Genomic DNA, 25,876 nt, shown 5'->3' on the forward strand with positions numbered 1-25,876 from the left:
CAGTGTAATGTTGATTAGACTAGAGGAAATTTTATTTCCTCCTCCTCGCTGAGCTTCAAGGTGTCTAAATTCACAGAGAGGTTCCCTAGATTTGCAGTGGACTCTTGGATGTGTCATCTCCCCGTTCTGTGACTGTTGGTCTGCTCCCCCCACCCCCTGGACCAGGTCCCTCTGCCTGTCTAAGGAGGGGTTTGCTGGCTGCAAATACAAGTCTCTGACATCACCATCTATCCTAGGCAACCAGAAGAAACCTTGGCATTTTTAGCTAAGGGGTTAGATTTTATGAGGTAATGAAATGAAAATGAAAAAAAAATAGAATGTTTTGAAGAAGGAGATTTAAGAGATCAAAGGCTTAATTACTTTAAATTAATAGTCGAAGAAATGGAGTCCCAGAGAACAGGTGAGCACAGAACCAGGACTGAGAGCCAGGCCTTTTGATTTCAGGGAGTCCTCCTCATAAGGAGCAGCACCTCTTCTTTTTGGACACTCTGGCCTCCTAGGCAGGTGCTCGGGCCCCGCCCAGTTCTGCCCACTGGGCGTGGGGTCCAGGGAGACAGAAGAGTCTCTCTTACCTTACAGCCAGATTGTGCCTTGAAGGTGCAGATTTTATCACTCACTCCTCGCATCAGTCTATCCTGTCCGCAGCCGCTAGCTCAAGGAGACCTTCTCTTCCTCATTAATATATTCATTAAAGGTTTATTGAGTGCCTGTGATGTGCCAGGCACTGCAAAGAAAGGTCTCTTTCTCGTTCATTCAAGAAGTAAAATAAAAGATGGAAACCACATCTCTCTTTTCCACTTACTGGCGTGCTTGTGCATGTGTTTTATATATTGATAGGATTCTGTGGCCAAGCGTCCCTCCCCTAAGAGTCAGTGCCCTGAGCAAGTGTCCCATTTGACTGTGCCTCCGGTATGGCTGTGGAGGGGCATGGTGGAAGGGAAACAGTGAGGAGCTGGGCGGGAGGAGGCCTGGGTTTGCACCCCCAGCTCCGATACTAAGTCCATGGTTGACTTTGGACAGGCTTCTCGGTTTCTTGCCTGTGTCCTCCTTTTTAAGTGAGGATGTTAGATTCAGTGAACACTGAGTTCCTTTGGAGCTCCAATGTCCAACATCTACTATCTGCCTATCTCAAAAGCACAAAAGTGAGTGAAGATAATTAACTAGAAGACTGATTTGTCTCCCAAAAAGGTACAAAAGAATAGCATCATCTTTTACTGTCTTTGCATCCTTTTGCTTCAGCAGCCTTTTACTTTCTGCTTTTGAACTTAATTTCAAACGCCCAGTGAGATGGTCAGTGCATGCGGAAAGTGAGCATCCTGAACCCTGAGGCTCTGTGCTGCCCACGGGCAAAGATCCAGCAACCAAGTTTGCTCCAGCTGTTCTGCTCACAGGCGTCCCTGGAGAGAGGGACCGCAGGTGTCTCTTTGAGGGACACTCACTGGGATGGGAGGGCAGGCTATGGCCAGGGAAACCCCATAGGTCTACCTAGTCCAAAGGGGATGAAACCTTTGACCTTGGCCTAATTAACTGTGCTTTACCCAGCAAGCTACCAGGCCTGTGACACTTAAAGGAAAACAACAGATTTCAGCACCTGCTCCTCCTCTGTGACCATCCCCTCCCCCCCCACACACAATGAGGGTACGTATAAACAATGGCTCCCTGTCTGTTTCTTGCCTTTAATTCCTGGGAGGTCAGAAATTATTTATGGTTGCACAACAGTGTGAGTGTACTTAATGCCGCTGAACTGTATACTTAAAAATGGTTGAATTGGAAAATTTTATGTTATGTATATTTTACCGGAATAAAAAAAATAATTTTTTGATCTGTGGGGAGAGGAAACTAATTTATCTTGGGACTGCAAAATGAGGAGAGATTTTATAAAACCCTCCATGACTTACACATCTAAATGATGCTTTTATGCTTCAAAAAATCTTCAGAGTCCCCTTCAGTAATTGCCTTCCGAGTCTTGAGCATATTCACAACCCCCCTTTTGTGTGCCATTGTCTCCAAGCATTACCATTAAAGGCCCTTTGTATTTAATTATTTGTTTATGGATCTGTTTCCTTCTTCCTTGAAGACAGTGTCTGGCACGCTGGTGTTCAATAAGTGTTTTTATGTATAATAAATGAATGGCCATATTAGTAATGTAAATTCTCAACACCTCCCCCACCCCCTCAGGGAGAATTTTCTAACCACACTCCCTAAAGTAGCCCCACCCCCACTTGCCCCTCTCACAATACCCTCTTTCCTTCCTTCATAACTTTTAGCTCTATATGAAATTACTTTGTTTATTTGCTTGTGTGTGTTTATGTGTATATGTTTTTCTCTACCCATTATAAAATAAGACTAAGAAGGAGGGATGTATTGTGCATCTTGCTCTCTTGCATCTCTCGGTTGAATGCATAAATGAATCTCCAGTCTGTGATTGAACTTTCTAAAATAGCAAAACTTATTCAGAGTCAGTTTTGGAGCACGAAGGGAGTAATTATAGTGCATAATGTCTTTGGGGAGGCCCAATACAAAGTAAAAGCAATGGAGAAATGGTTCTGTGATTTTTTTCACACGTGACTCAAACTGGTTTCAGAAGCAGTTTCAAACAAAAATCTTCAGTAATATTTGAGCAATGCCATTATTGTTGAATGTTATGTCACTTTGAGGTGGTTACTTTGTAATGTTCATTTGATAGTGTAAATTTTTGTATGGTTTTTCAAAATTGCAGTAAAATTTATATACAGTGAAATACACTTATCTTAGGTATACAATTTAGTGAATTTTAACAAATGAATGTAGCCCGTGTACCTAATACTCCAGTCAAGATATAGAACATTTCCTTTGCCCCAGAAAGTTCCCTGTTGCCTTCTTCCACACAGTTTGCACCCCAAAAAACAATTATTGTTCGTATTTAGATCACCATGGATTAGTTTGCCTGTATAAGTAGAATTATGCATGTCTGTTGTGTTTGGATTCTTTCATTCAACATAATATTTTTTAGGTTCATACATGATGTTGTGTGTAACAGTAGTTCATTTTTTTTATCACCACGTAATATTCCATTATACGAATACATCACAATTTATTTGTTATACTTCTATTGATGTACATTTCATTGGGTTCCAGTTTTGGGCTATTAAGAATAATGCTTTAATAAATATTCTTGTAAAGTATTTTTATGGATATAGGTTTTCACTGATCTTGAGTAAATACCGAGGAATGGGGATATCGCTAGGTCACAGGTCATGTGTATATTTAACTTTATAAGAAACTACCTGAAATGTAAACGACTTCCAATTGCCCCATATCCTTACCCACACTTGGTACAGTCAGGCTTTTTACCTTTAGCTATTCTACTGGGTATATAGTAGTATCTAATATCTTTTTTTTTAAGTGTAATTTACATTGAGTAAAATTCACCTTATTTAGTGTACAGTACTACAGGTTTTGACAGATGCACACAGTCGTGAAATGCCACCACAATCGAGATAAAGAACAGTTCTGTCAGTTCCCCAGAATTCTCCCTCGTCTCTTTGTAACCAACCCCACGCCACCCTCAGCCCTTGGCAACTACTGATCTATTTTCTTTTTTTTTTTTTTATAATTTTATTTATTTATTTCCCCCCAAAGCCCCAATAGATAGTTGCATGTCACAGAAGTACATCCTTCTAGCTGCTGTATGTGGGACGCGGCCTCAGCATGGCCGGAGAAGCGGTGCGTCAGTGCGTGCCCGGGATCCAAACCCGGGCCGCCAGCAGCGGAGCGCGCGCACCTAACCACTAAGCCACGGGGCCGGCCCGTACTGATCTATTTTCTTTACCTGTAATTTTGCCTTTGTCTAGTCCTAGCTTACCAGGATTTATCACATATTTTTTAATTTTAATTTTTATCATTGTCATAAATATATATATAATTTTAAAGGTCAAATCATTTTTGCAAAGTTTGTAATGAAAAACAACAGTCTCTTCCTAACTCCTCTTGGTTTCTGATTTCACTTTCAACTAAGTCATTTTTTGTGGTATATGCCTTTTCATTTCTAAATAACTGCACCTCTATGACTTGATATTTCCATTTGCGTTTTTATTTATTAACTGCTTATTATGGAAGATAAGGATTTAGCTCTCTTATACTCCCCACCAATCACACATATACCCATTTGTCCCTAATATAGATCTCCCAATATAGATACATCATAATTTTTTTCTTTAAGTTATTATTTGAATGAGTATGCCTATGCAGTGTAAGCAGCAGAGGCTGTGGGATGTACCTTGATTACATTCCCTTTCTTGAATAATATGTTTTTCTGGAGATGTTAATTCTTTTTTTCTAGGTTCTCTACGGACCTACCTCTATTTCATATCCAGACTTTCTAACAGAAGTGTTTACCGCCTTCTAATATGTTCAGACAAATAAGATGATTTCTCAGTTCCATTTTCTGTCTTGGATTTGTTCCTCCTGGAATCCTCTGGCCTCCGGCTTCATTTTGGACTGGTTGCACTCTATGCCAAGTACATAGCTCCTTTTCTGAGATCTCTATCATCTGTATCAGGGTCAGAAAAATAAGAACTAATAAGTATTTCAGCAGAACTGCGGATGTTATGCATGTGTTTATAAATATAGATTAATGCCTCTATTAATTTTGACCTATCTATGTATTTTAAAAGTTATGAGTACACGTGGATACTGTCAATTCCAATCCAGCATCACCGAGTTCATTCTGGTTTTTCCCTTTCTGTGCTTATTACTCCCTCTGTGACAGTGAGAAACCTGGCTTCCAATATTCCTAATATATCTATTTATTTGGTCGATTTCCCAGTTTATAACCAGTCTCCATCTTCATTACCACACCTTCTCCCACGTGGACATCCTCCTCACCCTGTTCTCGCTCTAATAGTGCATGTCCGTCCACCATCCCCCACCCCCAAGTCCCATGTGTGGATGCCCTTCTCCTCACCCCACCTAGGCTCCGATGCCCCATGCAGGGCCCCCCACCCCGACGTGGATGCCTGCCTTGTTCTGCCTGGGTTCCAACATGCAATGCCAGTCTGGCCCCCGTGTAGATGCCCTCCTCTCCCCACCACCTTTGCAAATGCCTAAGTTGCCCTGTCCTACCTAATGGCTCAGAGCTCAGTTATTCAGGAAGGGAAGCTAAAGGGCCAAAATACATCTCTTGGTTCTATCTCCCATTTCCCAATGTTTTGCTTCTTTCGGTCTTCCTATACCAAAGAATAATACTGTTCACTCATTTGCTTCAGCCCAAGATCTGAATGCCCTTGACTATTTGCCTTTCCCCCCCGTTCATGGCTATTCCCAGCTAACTCATGAGCAGCTCCTATTGATTCAGAATATGTCCTGCATCTTTTCGTCTGTCCCCATTTTCGCTGCACCTACTGGTCTCCTCACTGGTTTTCCTCTTTCTGTAGTGTCTCACCTCCCGCAGTCCATTCTCATAGAGCAGCCAGCATGATCTTTTAAAAGCATCAGGTGTGATGTTATTTAGACCCCTCCAATGGCTTCCCACCGTGCTAAGAATAAACTCCAAATTCCTCCATGGCGTATAATTCCTATATATGTGGTAATCCATCCTGGCTGCACGTTAGCATCACCAGGGGAACTTTTAGAAGCGCTAAGCCTGGGCCCCACCCGAGTCCAATTAAATCGGAATATTTGGGGATGTGGCCCAGGCATTAGTATTTTTAAAAGTTCCCTGGTGAATCTGATGGGCAGCCAAGGTTGAGAATTGTGCCTTCCTCTAACCACCTTCTTATTACCTTCTCCCCTTTCATGACTAGTTCCGTTTAGCCTCTCAGAGTGCTTCTTGATCACCTCATCTAAAGTAATGTCCCATATTACCAGTCATTCTCTGCCATATTACTCTCCTTGAGCACTTCTTCTCAGCACTGTCATTATCTGAGGTCATCTTTTTTTTTTACATTAGAGTGTAATCTTCAGAATAACTCTTGCCCTCCACTACACCATGGTGCCTAAGCTAGTGCTTAACAAATACTTGTTGAATGACTGCATGTAGAGGGGAGAAGAGCTGAGTAAGGGAACAGTTGTATGGGAGCCAGAAAGTTGTAGCCAGAGATACAGTTGATAGGCGAGGTGAAAGGGAGCAGATGATAGAGTCTTGACTGGTGGAGATTATCTGAGAAACCAGATAAAGAAAGCAGCTTTGACAACGGAATTAGGAACTCGGATATTTCCAGATTGTAGGGAACAGATTTTTGTTCCGGATTGGGGCAGTCCCAGGAAAACAGAAATGACTGGTTTCCCTAATGGAAGAACAACCCTTAGCACAGAATCACTTTTAATGCTCACTGTGATTGCTATAAACTTACTTTTTGAGACTGTCATTTCACCTAAATGTAGGTAAGACTTGCCCTCTGGGCTCACCCCATCCCCCTGCCCCCATCCCTTCTTTTTAATAATGTACTAACTTAAGAAAGCATCTGAGATCCCAACCAGTTCACACTACTCATTGATTATGGCTGCTTGTTGATATAGCCTTCATTACCCCTTCGCATCGTGATGCATTCAGAAGCCTAATAGCGTACCATATTTAACTGTAATTATCTTGCTTTAAATATTAGGATTAATTGGAAAACTGTGTTCTTGCCTGTATCACAACTCCAGTTTGTAATATGGAAATGAGCAAACATACCTTTGAACTGTTACCCTATCCCTTGCATTTATTAGCAGTTGAATTTATGGAGTCCCAACAGTGTATGATTGAAACTCCGGAAATAGACGATGTTCTGCCACTACCTAGTGTCAAGGAACGTGAGCATTCACTTTTACAAATTCAGTGTGGTCGTTTTGTGCCCCTACGTAGGGCTTATACACGCACTACAGTTCTAGAGAAGACTTAGGAGGTAAAAAAAAGTTTTCAAAAATGACAGGTTTAGGAAGCGTAATTCTGTGATGAATGGCTTTGCAAAATATACTCTTTACAAAAGTAAAATAAATTCCTCTCTGAAAGTGGAGCAAAGTCTATATTATAACATCTTGGTTTCATAGGACATAGAGAGATGAAAACTGCTTGGAAGAGACTAAAGTATTATTTCTCAACTTGCCTCCCCCACTGCCATTTCAGGATGAAGTTGAAGCCATTCCTTCATGCAAAAGCCATTTTCATGTGCAGAGCTGAGCAAGTGCATACAGATGGTAAAGACTCTCGAGACCTGGGAGAGGTGATGAGCTCGGTGTTCTTACACCAGGCTCTCTTGTGCACTTGGGCATCTGCAATTGGCAGCAGTGTTTCCTGTTCAAATATCTTTTTCTCAACCATGGGCCTTGATGCAACTTACAATGATTCCACAGCATAATACTCTATTCCTCCCTGTAAAAGATAGCAAAATCCTTTAAATTTTTGAATACTGAGAATTTAAAATGTGTGAAAATATTATTAAATCCATGCCGAAGGAGGGTAAATTCAACTTTCCTCTTGTAACGTGTCCAAACTATATTGTGCAAATTACAAGAGAGTTCTAGAACCCTATTGGCAGATGCCTGAAGTTTTAATTATAGTTTGCGTGTATTCACTGTATGTATATGGCTGCTTTACACGTATGTACCACGTACAACCGGGTTTACTTAGGCAATATGACCACATTGATGCCTGATGGCTACTGGGGAATGAAGAAAATTATTACAGTGAATTACCCATAGTAGGTGTTCAGTAAATATATAATATAAAATATCTGTTTATGGACAGATTAAATTGTGTACTCCCCACAAGATGGGGGTGGGAAAACATCCATAGGTATATGTATATTTATTGGAATTTTTAAAAGGAAGTTAAAGCCTTTACCAAAAGCCTCATTAAGCAAATACATACAGTCTTTTTATTGTGGGGGCGGGGGGCTTTTAGCATTGCCAAGGATTGTTTAAAATGTTGTTTTATTATTTGTTTCAATTTGGGGGGGGAGGTACAAATATTTATATATATGAGATTTGCTACTTCACTTTAAAATTGTTCCAGAATGGTAGTTCTTAACCTTGGAACTTAGAAAAGAGAGAGAGAGAGAATATATAAATTCTTTTTAAATATCTACTCTAATAGTATAAGGTGACTTGTAGAATATTACATGCGGATGAAAGTCCATATTCATTCATGCAGAAGCACTTACTGAATGACGTGAGGTATTAAGGTGTTAAGAGGTTGAGCTGCCTTCTGTCTTATTTTTTTGTTCTGTCCTTTCTCCAAAGGAGTAGAGATGAAGTGTGGTTCTAAGTGAATTTTAAATCTTTTAAGTTATTAAGAGAATAAGGCTCTAAAATAGATGTAGATTTTTATTATATAATAAACCAAAATGTGCATATTCTAGCATATTGTCTGCTAATTGTCTCTTGGATTACATCCCAGTATTCCAACAGAATATGAGGATGTATATTGCTAATATCCTTATATTATCCCAGATAACATAAAAATTTTATGTTCTCTTATACCTTAACAGGTTGGTACAGAGGATATACCCTCCGAAATAAATCTAAAAAGGTATGGCTTATCATTCAGTTTTTAATTTGAAATCTGTCTGCTAATTTTGTTGGTGTCTGATCCCATTATCTGCTCTCTGCTCTCTCGAGACCTAGTTTGCTTTCTCTTTGATGGCTGTTCTTTTATTTGAAAGCAAATTCTCTGACCTCAATGTTCAAGTATAGTAGTATATCCATTGACCATATTTCCCACCAACCAACTCAAGGACGAAGGCCCAGAGGTGAATTCACACTCCAGGTGGTGCTCCTTGCTCCCCGTCCCTCAAGCTGAGCAGTGTGGTAATACAGTGGCATTGCTGTAGTTGGCTGTCTCTTCAGGGAGGGACCTGTGCTTCTTACTTTATCCTTTAGTGCTAATGCTAAAATCCCAGAACTACAGACTCTCCCCACTTCCACTTGATTCTTTCCTTCCTTGTAAAATGGATAAGCCGGAGTAGTAGTTTTCACACTGTGAACAGCACAACCCCAGTTATGCATCATGAGATCAATACAATCAATACAGTACAACATTTTTAAAAAAACAAAAGTGAAAAATAGAAAAGAAAATGGAGGGCCGGCCCCGTGGCTTAGCAGTTAAGTGCGCGCGCTCCGCTGCTGGCGGCCTGGGTTCGGATCCCGGGCGCGCACTGACGCACTGCTTCTCCAGCCATGTTGAGGCCGCCTCCCGCATACAGCAACTAGAAGGCTGTGCAACTATGACATACAACTATCTACTGGGGCTTTGGGGGAAAAAAAATAAAATAAGTAAAAATTAAAAAAAAAGAAAAGAAAATGGAATGCCATAGTAAGTATTGTTTCATGAAACTTTTGTTTTAGGTACATATTTTTATGTATTTTTAATTATATTTATGTATAGTAGTACTGGGTTGCTATCTCATCAAGGCCACAGAGTTTGAAAAATACTGACCCTAGCAGGTTCCTTTTCCCAGTGCCAGAGCCACTAACCATCAAGCTAAAGAAAATCTGTTCATCAGGCTAATACCCCTGGAGTTTATTTTAGGTCAGGTCAGCACTTTTCCTCTGACACCGCACGCTGGGCAGCATAGCATGTTAGCACTTTGTTTTGAAAGAGCAAAGTTGATATTATTTCACAGTTAGTTCACATGCAAAATAGTGAATTAGGAAGGGGTGAGAGAAGCATTTGGAATTTACCAAGAGGTGAGTAAAAAAAACCCCACAGTTCTTGTTCTTCAAACATAGCATGAGATAGAAGTAATCCTAGCACTCAACTCTCAGAAGAGCTCAGGGCCCAGAAAAACACCTTTCTACAAGGTGTAAGCCATTAAAAGCCGGGACTGTCCTGGGCAAGCTTTCTATGTTGATGAATCACACTCAATATTTGCACATGTATGTGTACACACACACACTTTGTTAACTTAGACAATTTAATAATCTACCAAAATAAAGAAGTGTTTGCTTTTGATGTGAGTATCAACTCCCCACATCCCGATGCTTCATTTTTCTACTCACAGTTAGATTCGTGTGCCGCAGGTCTTCATTTCCAGCTTAATTATTTTCATTTAATCTCTTGCTGACTTGAATTTCTCCAGGCCTCCAAATAGGGAGCTAAGGTGGCAGATGTTCTGGCGTGAATGAGAGCATGAGAGGACTAAAGCAAAGCCTTTCTTCCTTTGGGGACTCTTGTTACAAGACTACCTGGTCTACAGCTGCTCCTGCTTCTCGATTTGGGTTTAACCTTATCAGTGTTTATTTTACTCATAATTATGGAAGTGGTAGTTGTTTTAAAGCGTGATTAGAGTTAACAATTGTCAAGGTCTAAATTTATTAAAGAGCGACAATACCTATGTCACTGCATTTCTAGTCCTTTTTTTAAAGATTTTATTTATTTTATTTTTTCCCCCCAAAGCCCCAGTGGATAGTTGTATGTCGTAGCTGCACATCCTTCTAGTTGCTGTATGTGGGACTCGGCCTCAGGATGAACGGAGAAGCGGTGCCTTGATGCGCACCCGGGATCCGAACCCGGGCCACCAGCATCGCAGCGCGCGCACTTAACCACCAAGCCACAGGGCCGGCCCTCTAGTCCTTTTTTTAAAAAGTTTATTTTAAAACATGAACAAAACTCCTTCTTTAGAGAAGATCGTATGAACTTAAGAAACACAGAATTCTTGATTTTTAACTGGTGAATGTGAATCGTGTTGAAACAAGGCCCCAGGCCACAGGTTTTCCCTTTCAGAGTGCAGTACGTAAGGATCCTTTGCGAGCATAGAGGACCTTGGTTTCTAAGGCATCCTGTGATTTCCTGAGACGTCACAGTCCGTCTAGCCGAGTGCCCTGTTGTCTGCTTTGAAGAGTGCATAGAAGGGGTGCCCCACTGGGGTCTACATGACAAGTTCTGGATGTGTTTTTAATTTTTTTGTATTCATTTTCTTAAAACCTTTATTTAAACTTTAAAACTCACCCTGTAGCAGAATTATTTCAGTAAGAGCTTCTCTTAGTTCTTGATAATTAAATTTTGTAATTCAATGAAATGATAGTACAAACAGGGGCAGTGCATTTACTTGTTGATTTTTAAGTCGAAATATCTTCCTTGTGGAGAGATCCAGGAAAAATAGAGAGAATTCACAGTCATTTGTCATGAATTATGCTCTACTTTTGACACCCCTTCATTAAGAGATCAGCCTATTTGAAATGCTCTCTTCATGCTCTTTCTTTCCTTTGCCAGTCTGTAGGGGAAAGAGCTATTTGAAAGGCCTGTTATTTTAATGGAAATTTTTGGTGCCATTTATAAGCAGACCTAGCCATGTAGAATAGTGATAAAGTGAGCTAGTGGTTTTACAAATTGAAGAAGTTGAGAGCTTTGCAGAAACTGATTATTGATCCTGGCAGGATTATGGAAGTGTGGATAAGGGCAATATCTAGAAAACCATTAGTTTATTTTTTTACTCAGTGAGTAGGTTACACTGAGAAAGGAAAAGCAAAATTGAGAGATGGGCTGTAAATCAGAAATATATTACCCAGGTTTATTCTGGCTTTCTGTGTGTCATAATGGCATAGGAAAAGTTTCTACAAGCCTCAGATTTACCAGAGCAATTAAATGGCTGTAAGTGGACATATACTATCGTGGAAAGATGATGCCTACAAATAACAGAGTGGTAATACAACAAAATAAATATTCTCTTAATATGAAAATCATCATGTGTGTATACCCAGAATAAATTATCTGCTTATGATCTGCTTAGATGTCATAAAATAAGTCACTGTTTATTTATATTCCTGAATCCTTCTATCTTGGATTTCTCCCAGTTATTAGGAAGAGACCAGTCATCAGATTATGACTGCATGAAAATTTTAATTCGTCCTTTAACTTTTGGATTTGAAAAATCTCCTAGGATATTCCTTGGGACTTGCAGTGTTAATCTTACTTTAACCTCCAAATATGGCTCCTTATAACTACTACTTTAAGTGGTTCATCCTTACCCAACACTCCACTTTTTTTGTGAGTTTTGGAGATTTTTTTTATTGTAGTAAAATGTGCATAATATAAAAGTTACCATTTTAACCGTTTTTAAATGTTCAGTTCAAGGGTATTAAGTACATTCACATTGTTTTGCAACCATCACCACCATCCATCTCCAGAACTTTTTCATTATCCCAAACAAAACTCTCTACCCATTAAACACTAACTCCCCATTTCTCCCTCCCTCCAGCCCCTGACACTCCCTGTTCCACTTTCTGTCACTATGAATTTGACTGCTCTAGATAGCTCACATAAGTGGAATCATATAGTATTTGTCCTTTCTTGTGTGGCTTATTTCACTTAGCATCATGTCCTCAAGGTGAGCTCTGGGTTACCAAGTCGGTTCTCCATTTAGATAGTAATCAACAAAACGTTTACCTCAGTTTAGCGACAGAAGAAACATCTAAAGTTCCTTAGGCATCCTAAGGACAGATCTGGAGCATCAGAACCCCAGAAATCAGGCCCCAAAGGAATTATGTGCACATTGAATTTTTGCTTGTTTTTAACCGTTTGATCCGTTTTCTAAAATCACTCTGAGTCCTGTCCCTATAAGACAGAGTGGGGGTTACCTGCCTCTGTGTGTTCTGGGTCTTATCAACAACAGGATTGGGACAGTGCTTGCTCACTCATACACCCCACGCCTGCCCCTTTCTCAAAGCCAGAAGGGGAAGGGACGTCCTTTTTTTGGTTCTTCTTGCCCGGTGGGAAAGGATGGCCATTTTGCTTCTGACTCCAGCAGTGGCAGGATCCACCCTGTCATCACAATGCTGGGAGCAGCTCAGTCTCAATATTCTTGCCATTTCCTGTTTTATTGGCAGAGGATTAAAAGGGAGAAAGAAGAGTATTGTCGAGATAAATATACCACAGGAAACTAGGCACAAGATCAACCTTGGCTGAAATTCACTAGTTTTCTGTCTCTGACTGGATCAAAGATTGCTGGGTACATACACACCTTTGACCCAGTCCCCCAAGTAGGGGATATCCCTCTCCACCTTGGTGGCCAGCCACCCCTGACACGGAATGTCCACAGGGTTGCACTAACCTTTACAGGCACAGGCCTAGGAGCCGTTGAGCCAATGGTGCCCATTAAACAGGTTCTTCTCCTACCTCTCCTGGTCTGGCATGCAAAGCACCATAAAACAAAGAACAGCAGTGTCTTTTCCAGATGGCAATTTCTCTGTTTAGTGATGAGCGTATCACACAGTTAAACAACAGAAGATTTTGGCATTTAAGAAAACTCACATCCATGACTTGCTTCCTGTTGGTTAGATCTGATCTTCAGTTCTTCAGTTTCTACCGACCAGTTTCCAGTCTTTCTTATAGGTTTTTCTGGGCCTTAGTTTTCCCGTGGGCAATGTCACAATACTGATGTAGAATTGCCTCTGAGGGCTATAGAATGGAGAGCAACTTGAGGCTGGGAAGTGCTAAAAGTAACCAGATAACTAGTCCTAATTGATTTGGGCGCATTTGGTTTAAGTGAAAGTGCTGAGAGGAATTACTTAGAAAATCACTGTAATTTCATGGGCCACTAAGTACATCTCACTTAGCCTTCCATCTCACTAATTATGTGTAACCCTTTAAGGGCATCCTCTCATGGCATGTAGGATCTGGAGGGGTTTCAGGATCTCACTGTTAAAACTCCTGACCATTGTTGCAGCTCTGGGCTGCCCTGGGCATGTTTGCCTGTTCATTTAGGAAGCATTTATCTTATGCTCTCTGAACCCACATCTTAATCAGCGCTCAGCCATGCTTTCATTCGATGGCCAATCAGGGCAGTTGGTGTCCTGGAAGCCTGACTGCGGACCTGAGCTCGTGTCCAGGTGTCCTTTCTCCCTACATTCATTATCGCTGCCATTTGTGCTCTTCACTTTCGGCTGAGATTTTTATGGCCGTGTAACCAAAGTTCTTCTCTCTCTAGGGTATTTTCCCTGAAACGTATATCCATTTGAAAGAGGCAACCGTGGAAGACCGAGGGTAAGTTCCATTCTAGGAAGCCTCCTGAAAAATGATAAAGATGTAAAATGATCATTAAAGAGTGCCTTCGTGTTGTCCAGGGCATCCTTCCCCAGAATAGTAAAGACAGATTATGAGTGAACGGAGGGCCTTTACCTTCCTCTTGCACTCACCACCTACTCGCCGATTGCTTGTGCACCCGTGTGTGTGTCTGTGTGCTCGTCCATGAACCTTTGGCACCCTTTTGCTGATAAGACCTGAGACCCCCCTGTTTGGGAACCCTGGGAGACAGGTGAGCAAGCTAATCAACAGGACAAGTCAGTTAGCCTCAGAGTACCTTGGGCTTTTTTCCATGCAAATCAAGGACAAATTGGGGAAAACAAACAAATTTGGCCCTACATTGGTCATGATCTTGATTAGAAATTATAAAATAATGTGTGTAAACGTGTTCTGCAATTAAATCTATTAAGTTTTGGGTATTCTTATTTCTTATCCGCCTTATCATTTATCCCGGTAAGCACTGTCCCCATGGCGGCTAAGAAAAGTGAGACACCCAGCCTGAAGTAGGAGAGAGAGGCCGCTTGTGGGTGAGCCGACAGGCAGGAGAGTTAAGGAGGGAACAAGGAGGGCCGGGAGCAGGACTAGAATCCGGGACTGAGAGAGAGTAGAGTGGGTCACGGAGTCACCCAGACTGAAAGCTGCAAAGAACATTCTCAGTCATAAGTTCTGCCCCCTGGTTTCAGAGACAAGAGGTGGAGACATGCTCAGATTCACACAGCTCTTTGGTAGCAGAACCAGGACTGAAAGCCAGGTGTCCTGTCCTCCTGGAGACGCTTCTTTCCAGCGGGCCATTCCTGGGCAGCCTCCAGCATCACCAGCCACAGCCACATTGGTGGACAGGCAGGGTGGGCAGCATATTCCCACTAATTAGGGTTGCCAGATAAAAGGCAGGACACCCAGTTAAGTTTGAAATTCAGATAACAAGTAATTTTTTATAGTAAGTTTGTCCCGGGTATTTCATGCGATATACTGAAAATTTTTTTTAATCTCTCTGAAATTCAAATTTAGCAGGGCATCCTGTATTTTTATTTAAGTCTGGCAATCCTGCCACTAATCTCCATTTGCTTGCTTGCCCTTGCTCTTTCCTTTTCCCCTTTTGCTAATCATAAAAAGACCAGAGAGTATCTATCTGAGTAAATGTCAGGCCTACCTTGTTATAAGTCTCCTGTAAGTGAGGAGTTTGGTATATGTACATTTTCTATGCAGTGAGGCAGCAGATGAGGAGAAAACTGAGGACCACTCCAGAAAAGGGCATGACCTCAGCCCCACCAGCAGGTCCTGTGTGAGATTACAGGCCCGAGGACCCTTGGGCCCTGCACACTTCTCCACCCACCCTCCCTGATAAAGCGGCTGCTTGGCAGAACCAGCTAAAATACAGGATTTTAGCTTCCATCTGTCCCTGGGAATTGCTGAAGCCAGCCTGGCTCAGTTAATTGAGGCTCCCTTAAAGATCCAAAATGGGAAGATAGAGGCCGGGCTACAGGACCATTCCATTGCAGAAACTGTGTTCATTCTGAGAACTGTGGTGTTCTAAGCTCCTTCTCTTTTCTCAGATGCTTAGATGTGATAAAGTTTCCTACACAAACCTAACCCTAACGGACAAGTTTTGTTTTGTTTCAAGCCCCACCAGCCCCAGTCCCGTCTTTGAGCTTTGGGAATATGACGTCTGTCAAGAAAAGCAGCAATGATCAACCCGGAGTAACTTGAGCATCTCTCTGGTTCTCTTTAGGCAGCACGAAACTGTGATTCCTGGTGAGCTCCCACTGGTGCAGGAGCTCACGTCGACCCTGCGAGAATGGGTTGTCATCTGGCACAAGCTCTATGTGGTGAGTTTTCCCCTGGTGCTTGGAGCTGGTGCATTATTGCTGGGCCCTCAGCCTGTCTGTTCTGCTGCAAGGTGCTGGCCACTTATTACCTCTCTGCGTGGACTGGGTGCATCTTACCTGGACCATACAGTGGCTGATAACCAGCAGACTCTCATTCCCTGGAGTAGGGTCATTGATGATATGAGGCAGTGAAGGAGTGGACATAATCATTAGGTCAGTCCTTTCTCAGCTGACAAACATGCTGATTGTAAAGTAACAATGACAATAACAACTGCTTACACTTATATAGTCCTCGCTAAGTGCCAGAAACTACTAATCCTCATGACACTCCAATAGAGTAGGTGCAATTATTACCAATTTATCAATGAGGAAACTGCAGGACATGCTCTTAGCCTCTGTGTGTATCCCAGTGAATAGAAATCTGTCAGTGTTTCAGTGCTTGGCTGCATGAGGGCTCCTATGAGGGTGACATTCCTTACCGTGGCCAGTGAACCTTACAGACTCTGACATTTGAGTTGTATTAAGCCATGGTCTAAAGAGTCTTCTTTTGGGGGCTGACTCAAAGTACTGTTTCTCACAACTATGGTTTGACCTCAGAATGCTAATAAGATATGCCAGTGAGGTGGGAAATTACACAGCAACCAGCACATTCTCTCCGTGATAAACCATAATCACAAGTGGTGGGTAGGTTTGCAATCAGGACAAGGTAAATCTGGCATTTAATATTATCAGACTGAGAACACCTAGGGCAGCTCTCTTGCGGGAGACCAAGAATGCTCAAAGTCCGCTGGCTGCGAGCCTGCACGTGTCCACTTTAGGGAGCTCTTTCCTCGACATTGGAATCTCACAGTTTTCCTGGAGACCTCGTGGATAAGCATGACCAGGTCCTGCCTCTGTAAGCATCTTCCAGGTTTCCATGGCTGACCAGGAATTCCTGCAATGAACGTATGTTCTCTCGTTCGACGTGTGAATGAGTTCAGTGAGGGAAAAGACCAGACTCGATGGCCTGGGAGCCATTCTCTTTCCTTTATGTGACTTTGTTTATCTAGGTTTTTCTTCAGTCGTGTGTTGATTCTTTGTTTTAACTCTCAACACCCAATCTTAATAAATTATTGAGAACACATCACTCTTAGACCCTAAGTACTAAAAATAGTAATCAAAGGCTCATTCCAGCATAACTTCTAAGAGTTAATGGAAGGTATCTCATTTCCATTCAGGGCTGTTGTTCCCCACGATGGATCACAGCAGTAGAAATCACCAGCCCCTTCAGTGGAAAAGCACATGATTTTTCTCTGCCTGCCCATTCTTTAAGGCCTTGTTTAAGCCCTTTTTTCTTCATATTGTGGCTTCTAAACACACCCATCCATAATGTTTCCTTCTGGACCAGTGGAGCACTTACTGCTGACCTCATCATCTGGTCCTTAGGGCACACTGCCTTGTAATGCGAGTGATCTTTTGGTCTCTTTATGTTTAATTGAGGAGAGCACTAACCTGTAAGATCTTAAATCACAACCTCTGAGGCTGGAGATGCTGTTTTAAGCCCTTTGGCCTACATCGATCATCTTGTACTTCTGTTGAAAACACTCTGGTTCTGGTTAATTGATTGGTTAGTGGTGGATGCAGCAAGTTTGATGGATGAGCAATGGCATATACATGGGTTAGTTTCTTAACATATTCTTTCTGGAAATTGGTGAGTGGTGAAATGTTATCAGATAATAAGTACTAGGAAAGGAGACTTTTAAAGTTGTAATGTACAAGAATAGAAAGTATGGATGAGGTAGACTTTTCTTCTTGCTAAAACACAATTCTTGTGCTCAGTTCTTTATCTATGTCCTCTACACGTCCACAGGTAATTGTGCCAAGTCTACTATTGAACAGAAATGAGAAATAAGTGAACCAGGGAGGAAGAAATATGATTCATTTATTTGAGCTTCCAAAATCCCTTAGTAGTTAAATGGTGCTAAGCTTGGGTTGAGGCTTTCCTTTGTGCGAGTTCCACTAGTTAATAGCAGAATTGGGTTCTAAGTGGGAAAAAAAAAAAAAAAATCCAACCCCTCTCAGAGGGCAGCACATTTCCCATCTTAATTTTGACATCTAATAAAACAATTACTTTGTTATTTGTGAGTATTTAAAAATGTCTTATAGCTGCTATTTGTTGACTAAAAGACCTTCGTTGTGGGAATCTTAGTCAATTGGTGGTGCTGAGCAATCTGCTTCTGCTTTTGACACATGCTCACCCATTAAGAAATAATCCCCTTAAAATGAGTTTGTTAGTAATCACGGCTTTCTCTGTTTTTTTCCTGGCCCTTCTCAAAGCATTGACAGTTCACGTCAGGCAGACTTTCTGAACTTCTCTCTCAAATATTTGTGTGTCTAAGTAGAAAACCTCAAATATTATGCTTTACTGGGAAAAAAGTAAAAGGAACCCAAATCTATAGGTTTCTTCCCCCTACACAGACACAGACACAGACACAGACACACACACACACACACACACACACTTTTATTGGTTTTTTGATTCTGTGTCTAAGTTCCTTCAGTCTATGTAAAGATAAATACTAATAGTATAAATACTATTAGTAAAAGACTTTGCTAATATACATCAATACTTGTATTATTTCTTTCATGCATTTCCTCCCACAGATTATGAGACCAGCCATTCTTTTTGGTGTCTTTAAAGACAGCTGTGGTGTCTTAGAACCTCCACATTTCTCTAAAACGCATTTCCTAGTTCTGTTCCAAGTGTGAGTACACAAGAAATTTATGTAGTAGATCCAGCGTCTTATGTGAGGGGAAAATGCCATCCACTAACCAGATTAAGCCCCACCATGTAGACAAAGATAACTATTCTAGAAAGGACAGATGTTTGTATAGCTATGGTTTATTTTTAAGAGTCATACTGTAAGCTTTTGAAATAACCGTGAATATGTTTTAAAGAGGAGGGGAGTGCCTGTGCCAAAAAGAAGGGAACCTGCTCGTCCAAAGTAGAAAGAAGAAATGATGACTCGCCCACATTCCTCCTTTTCCTCTTTGTTGCATTAGTGTTATTTTTTTCTATTTAATTATCTTTCCTGGTGGATGTGGCCTTATGCTTTTGGGAGGAAGCGGGCAGTAGGAAGCAGACACTGGACTAGAAATTGGAAGCTTGATTTCTTGTCCAGACCCTGCCCAAACTGGCTCTGTGGCCTTGGGCAAGCGACTTGAGGTCTTCAACCATCTGATGGATTTTGCCCCCCTGTAAAATGATATAAAATCTGCCTTGTTTACTCCATAGAGTTGTGAGAATATGAAAAGAGATGGTGGCTGTGAAATCATTGTGCAGGCAGACCGTCAAGGACTCTGCAAATATGAGCATTGATTCTTGATGCTGTCTTAGCTGGAAACAGTAGCCGCTCTGGACGTCCTGCCTCTGGGCAGCCTTGCTTGGCGTCCCTCTGACCCCACTCAGGGACTCTGAAGCTCCCTTCTGTGTGCCCTCTTATCCAAGGCCACTTCCTTTGTCTTGTGTTATCGTCTTAGGCAGAGTGGCCTTGAGCACTCAGTAACCAGGCCAAGTATTTCTCACCATAGATAGTGAGCCTCCTTAGTTTAGGTTCAGGCCCAGGAGGCATGGATCATTCCAGAAAGGAAAGAGGAAGCATGCCAACACAGAGTGCAAATTCACAACAGTTTCTGACGAGCTTTGCCTGCATTGCTGTTCCTCAGTTGGAGCCCGTTTACGGGGTGTGTTTTCAGTGGTTGATCAGGAAAGGAGGCAATTTCTGAATGAGGTGTCGGCTGGTGAAATGGCAAGACTGTGGACACTGGGGTCAGACAGACAGCCAGTTCTTAAATTCTGGCTTGCACCGTTACTTGGTATGTATTTTTATATACCCGGTAACTACTGCAAACAAACCAAAACAGAAGGAACGTGGTTCTGAAGGCAGGAGTTTTGGTTCAGTTCATGCCACTAGCTGATTCTACAGTCTCAGACAAGTCCTTTGACCTCTTACATTTTATTTTCCTCACCTCGGTGGTAATTATATATTATAGATGCCTTGCAAATTTGCTATGCAAATTCACTAGGATAATCTGTGTAAAGCTCTGGGACAGTGCCTGGCATATGGTTTTCAAAATGTGACAGCTCCTGACTATCCCCTTATAGCACTGCTTCATGAAAGAGCTGACTAATGATGAAAGTGTTAGGAGAAGAACTAGATGCACTGTGCAATTTTGCCCTGAAGTCATTTAAGGGTGCCCTTGCCACCCACCCGTGGTGGTTCACTCATCCTCCAGCTTGGGGATGAGGGGGTGGGCTCCCTTCCAGCCCTAGAGTTACTTAACTACGCTAGGTGGATAATTTTTAAGTATTCTGTCCATTATTCTCTGCTGCCTCTCAGGATCTTACGGTTTTCTCCAGCCTTGCAGAGTAGATCCAGTGAGCTGAATTTTGGCTTCTTTCTTAGCAGCACATGTCCTGGCTTCCATGCGAGTTCCCTCAGCTAGAAAGGTGGATGCCTATGCATTGATTTAGACATAATTGGATTGATATAATAGCTAGGTTTACCTTTTCAATAACAACCCAATTATATTTTTTGGGTATGCACAAATCTACATCCAACGTTATAATACCGTATTTTCTCAACTAAAAACCAGGTCTTTAAAACTGACAAGTTAGAATATGTTTGTGGAGATATTGAGACAAGAATTTTTGAAAGAGGGACTGTCTTGGAATTTCTGGGATGTTGGGTTGTCATAAACACACTCTGTAACATCTCCCCCTGACGTTTAGCTCAGTGCTGTCCTCTACCTTCCAATTGGAGAAATGGTTCCGTGAGTTTTGTCCGTATAGATTTGGGAGACTGAATCTAATCCTATTTCCTTATGCAAAAGAGATAACGAGGAAAGCCTAGTGATAGAAGATGGTTAATACGTATTGTTGAATCCAGTGAATTTAATTGCTAAAATGTAGTTCATAGAAAGGACCAATCTCCTGTCATTTAAAGTTTGCCAGCAAAGTAAAACCTTGTGCTCGTCTGCAGCTCTGTAAAAATCTGGAGTGGAAGTGCCTGTAACTGAGGTGGGGGAGGGGATCCTGCAGGATACAATGAATCGCCCTTTCTTCCCATGGTTGCGTATCCAGGCAGATTAAAGCACTCAAGCTAATCTTTTTGAACTGGTGGTTATTACTGGCTGCTGGAGCATATGCCGTGAAGTGTAATTAAGCTGGTTTCTTGGTTTGAAACCAGCATCTGATCGCTTATTACCAGGGACAGAAAATTCCCATAGAAAACTTGGTCTGTCGTCAGGGCATTTTCTCTGTGAGTTGCAAGCCCTGCTTCAGCAGGGCTGTCAAGAGAGGCAAGCTGAGACGTGGCAGAGACTGGAACGGGGCAGGGGTGCTGGTTTGCGTGTTTCTCTAGTTTTGTTTTTCTCTGACTTTGTTGCCTGGCTTTCAGGATTTCTTGCACTGCTTCCAGAGGCAAAAATTGTCTTTTACTGGAATCTTTTCTTTAAAAATCAAGCTTTTGTTAGTCAGGCGAAGCCTTTTTCTGACAGAGAGAAAAGGCACTAGAATGGATAGGAAGAGTGGTAGGGGCCGTGCGGATTCCCTTCTTCCCAGTGCTCATAGAGTCAGGGCAGCACGAGGACACAGAAGGACCAAGACACCATTCTGGACCCCAGGAGTTATGATACTCAGAAAAGACAGATTAGTTGTGAAGGGCTATGTACAGTACAGATGCAATTTGATATGGAGTCACCGGAGCACGTGGGTGCATCAGGAGTGAGACGGTCAATCAGGAAGTTGGTGGGAGAGTAATTGAGTTCAGTGTCTCAGCCTAGACTGGAGGACGCTTATCCTTGGGAGTGGATCTTGGTGCTAGTCCCTTTATTTTACAGATGGGTGCATCCCAGAGGGAACAGTTTGCCCAAAGTCGCTTAGCAAGTTAGCGAGAATTAGAGAGAGATCAAGTCTCCATACTGTCAGTCAGGCAATTCTGCCTCTCACTTGTAGAATGTGTACGGAAGAGGAACAGTTGGTGAGCAGTAGAAACACGGATTCTTTAGCAGGTGAGGTGGAGGACCAGAGAAAAATCTTTAGACTGTGGTCTGCATTCTTTGGGAAAGTGACGAATAGAATACAGGTTTTCAGACACCCGGTGAGGTGGTGCCATTGTCTCAATGGCCACCAGAATTTCTAAATTACTCAATGGATGGCTTCTATATCCCTACCACTTTTGAAGGCTAAGCTGTTTTTTTCTTGTGACTTTGTTTTTATCTCTAAAAATTCTTTAAAAAAAAAAAAAAAAGATAGACACCCAGAATAGAAATGTAAAAAGTGAGACCTCAAAGATCTCCAAGTGGAAAAGAGGGAGAAATTCTCACCAAATGCAGGAATACCTTTACTGTCTGATAGAATATTTAGAATTCTCTATTTGTGTAGCTATTCCTCAAATTGAAGCCAAAGCGTTATTTTAAGTTTGAGCTGTCAACATTTGTTGTTCAGTTGCTCCTGTGTCCCAGGATTGTGCTGACTTTTGTATGGAGAGGATCAAAGAAATTAGTAAATAAATTCCTGTCCTCCTAAATTATGTGACAAGGGCTGCTAGTGTAAACAGGCTGAGATTAGCGAGGGCTAGAGGTAGTAGAGAAGGCACTCTACAGCTGGTGGGCTTGGGCTGGGTAGGATTCAGAAAAGAGGGCAGGAAGGAGGGCACGACAGGAGAAAAGATGGAGACTCAGAGGTCCTTGGCTCAAGGTATTGTGGGGACTGCTCGATTTTCTCCTCACCTGTCGTCATGCTTCCCCGAGAATCCATAAAGTATCAGGGCCAGCTATTGCACAGAACATCCTACTTAGAACAATCTTAGGAATGTGGCAGCAAAATCCATTTCTTTAAAGTAAATGGGGAAATGGCTTCCTTTGGTGTGTTCCAGCTTGTCTATTCAGAATTAATTTGGCACAGTGAATCAGAGAAGAATGGCTGTCTTCATCCTTCTTTTAGGAGAGAACTTGGCAAACAAGGCTGATATGGACAGGCAATAATTAAATTGCCTTGGATAGTGTCAAATATAATTGAGACCCAGAACTTGTGAACATGTGCCACAGTCAAAGCACTGTCTCTCACAGAGGATCCCTTGAGTCTTTGAGCCGTTCTTTACCATACTATGAGACCTAATATCTTAATTAAACCGAGGAAGCATTAAACCAGAAACCTAAATAGGAGAAGACAAATAGGTTGCAAGAAAACAAAAAGATCCCCTTTCTGCCTAGCAGCTTTGAAAGGCAAAATTTTATGGGCTTAATTTCTCACTCCTTTTTCCAGTTTGAAAGACAATGAGATGGAAACATTTTATATAGAATTGAATGAAAAAAGTGGAATTTTTACCTTTGTTTATTAAAAATGGAGTTTTTAAAAGTCTCGTTTTTGTGCTTTTCTAAAGACTGGCTGATGAGAAGGAGGCAATTCAGAAAATGCTAAAAGCATAAGATGGAGGTAGTTTGAAAATTCTAAGCAGGCTTCGCGTTCTGTTTGTCAGATCAGTGGTGTTAACAGAGCAGACTGTAGTCCCAGACAGTCGAGTCCTGTCCTTCCCTTTGTGTTCTCTTAGAACACTGACCTTCCTCTATTGGGGCCTTTATCACACTCTGCTCATCTCACTGCTGCTCCCACCGTCCTACTTCTGGGCTGAGGACTCTTCCCTCCACATCTGCTCCTTGTTCAGGAGAGTCGTGGACATTCTCAGCCTGATTCCAGTCGGTACCGTGCCCGGGAATGTGTTGCAGAAGAACGTCACTAAAGAACATGTGTACAGCCATCAACAGCTGCTTTGTGGGGTGTTTTTTTTTTAATTGTTTTTGTAGCAGATAATATTTCCTATAATTTTAGAAGTATATGGTTATATAAATATGTCATGACTTTTCACCTAAATAAAAAAGAAGTGGTTTCATAGTATGTATGGGGTGAGTGGAATCCTACAGGTTTTTATTTAAAAAACATATTTCAAAAATGATACACGGAACAGTTTTTCCTGACCACTCTCTCTAAAGTGACCTCCTTCCCCCACATGCACCCTATCTTGTCCTATTCATTTCCCTACTTGCACTTTTCATAATTTGAAATTATTTTTTTTGTGTGTATATAAATGTATAAGTATTATACATGTAAACAATATATGATATTGATATGATATATTGTTTACATATACACAGACACATATGTGTGTAGTTTACGTATTTATTGCTGTTTTTCCCCCTCTAGAATGGGGCAGAAACTTTATTTCCAGCACGTAGTAGATGCTCTTGACAATTTTTCTAAAAAATAAGTAATGAATCAATCAAATATTTAGATAGAACGAAGGTCGTGATGGCTCACACATCAGGTATTTGACTCTTAAAATGCTTGAGGCACAAATATGGTTGGTCATAAGTTAGTTTGGTTCAGTTACAGGAAGTTCTTACTGAAATCCAGAATAATGGTTTAGTTCTTCTAAGTTCAATTTTCTGAATGGTCTAACAATTTTCTGGGAAACAGAGATTTTAAAATAATATTCTGCATTTTATTTTCCAATATCCCTTATCTCTGAAACTACAGTTCTTTCTCCATCCATAATTCACTCCTGCATTTTATAGAGTGCCTAGTCTGTACCAGCTTCTAGGGATACAAATATGAACAAGCTCCTTGTCCTACAGCCGCTCTCTGTCTAGGGGGAGAGTCAGATGGGCCAAGATGGTCCAGGGTTCTGAGTTCTGTGATAGGAATTAATTTCAGGAACTGTGGGAGGGACAAACCCAGAGTTAGGGTTTCAAGGAAGAGACTTCTAAGTTGAGACTGAAGAAGTCAGAATTAGCAGTTGGCGGACAGGGTGTGAGTGAGAGGGAGATGAGGATTGGAGTCAGTTTGGGGGAAGAGGACAAAAGTGGTTCCAGGTAGAGGAAGTAACATATCGAGAGGGTCTGGAGCACTTGGGAGAAATGGACATAGTTTTGCATGGAAGGAGCATAGATTTTTCAGGTGGAGATTGGTGTCCAGTGCAGCGGAGAGTGTAGGCAGGAGCCAGGACAGGAAGAGGCTGACAGTGTGATCTGCTGTGTGGACAGTGGAAATCACTGGGGGGTTTTCAACAGAGGAGGGACATGGGCAGAACTTTAGGGTGCATGGATGATTTGATATACTTACAAATTAGGACCAACCATGTCTCCTACAATTGCTTATCCGTTTCTAAAGTTGCAGTAGAGGCGGGCGTGGGAATGGGTCAGGAAAGGCCATCCATCCGTATTAATATTTTTTAAAATCTCCTCAAAGTGCACTGTATGGCAAAATTAATTGGTTGACTAACACCTTAAAAGAATGAAGTCAGACGATGTTCCCGTCCTCCATCACCTTTTTGTGTTCCTCTCCTCCACCTCATTTCCATCGTAGAACAGCAAGGTCACACTCTTCCGCCAGCTGCAGCAGATGACCTACAGCCTGATCGAGTGGCGGTCCCAGATCCTGTCTGGAACACTCCCCAAGGACGAACTGGCAGAGCTCAAGAAGAAGGTCACAGCCAAAATTGATCACGGGAATAGGTAAACCGGGGATGCCTTTCCACTGAGAACCTAGAAAAAGACAGGCTCGTTCAAGCTAAGGACACAGCTCACCATGAGCTTTTGATCTTGGAGTTGCCAAAGAATAATGCTTACTGCTCTCTTTTTGCCTTGGAAAACATTTAATTTTGTTGGAAAAAAATTGGCAGTGCCCTCCATGAGCCAGACCCCGTGCTGGATCTCTGGTCTCCTGGAGATGACAGATGAACAGGGAAGGTGGGCTTGGATGGAAGCGACTTAACTGCCAAACAAACAGAAGGGACTGAGCATCTGAAGCTGACCTTTTTGGAGACCTGGGACGATCTCCATTTTTATTCTAACAATGGATTTTATTTTATTTTATTTATTTTATATTATTTTATTTTATTTTATTTTATATTTTTTTATTTTATTTTATTTTATTTTATTTTATTTTATTTTATTTTATTTGTGAGGAAGATCAGCCCTGAGCTAACATCCATGCTAATCCTCTTCTTTTTTTTTTTTTTTTGGTGAGGAA

The 25,876-nt window shown here is 41.7% G+C and overlaps 1 protein-coding gene across 5 annotated transcripts in view; it reads left to right on the top strand.

Moving 5' to 3' along the window:
- Positions 1-25,876, top strand: part of DOCK5 (dedicator of cytokinesis 5) — a 215,058-nt gene that overhangs the window by 72,654 nt on the left and 116,528 nt on the right. For 4 of the 5 annotated variants that reach the window (XM_087437329.1, XM_087437330.1, XM_087437327.1 and 1 more), the window contains exons 3-6: positions 8,451-8,491; positions 13,887-13,942; positions 15,711-15,807; positions 25,211-25,359. In XM_087437329.1, the coding sequence (XP_087293455.1) occupies positions 8,451-8,491; positions 13,887-13,942; positions 15,711-15,807; positions 25,211-25,359 (343 nt within the window). Of the gene's footprint in view, positions 1-8,450; positions 8,492-13,886; positions 13,943-15,710; positions 15,808-25,210; positions 25,360-25,876 lie in introns of those variants that run through there. The other variant, XM_087437328.1, reaches the window with a different exon arrangement.

This window comes from Ceratotherium simum, chromosome 12 (genome assembly GCF_057802395.1).
Source record: "Ceratotherium simum simum isolate JZ-2026a chromosome 12, ASM5780239v1, whole genome shotgun sequence".
NCBI classification, from domain to species: Eukaryota; Metazoa; Chordata; class Mammalia; order Perissodactyla; family Rhinocerotidae; genus Ceratotherium; species Ceratotherium simum.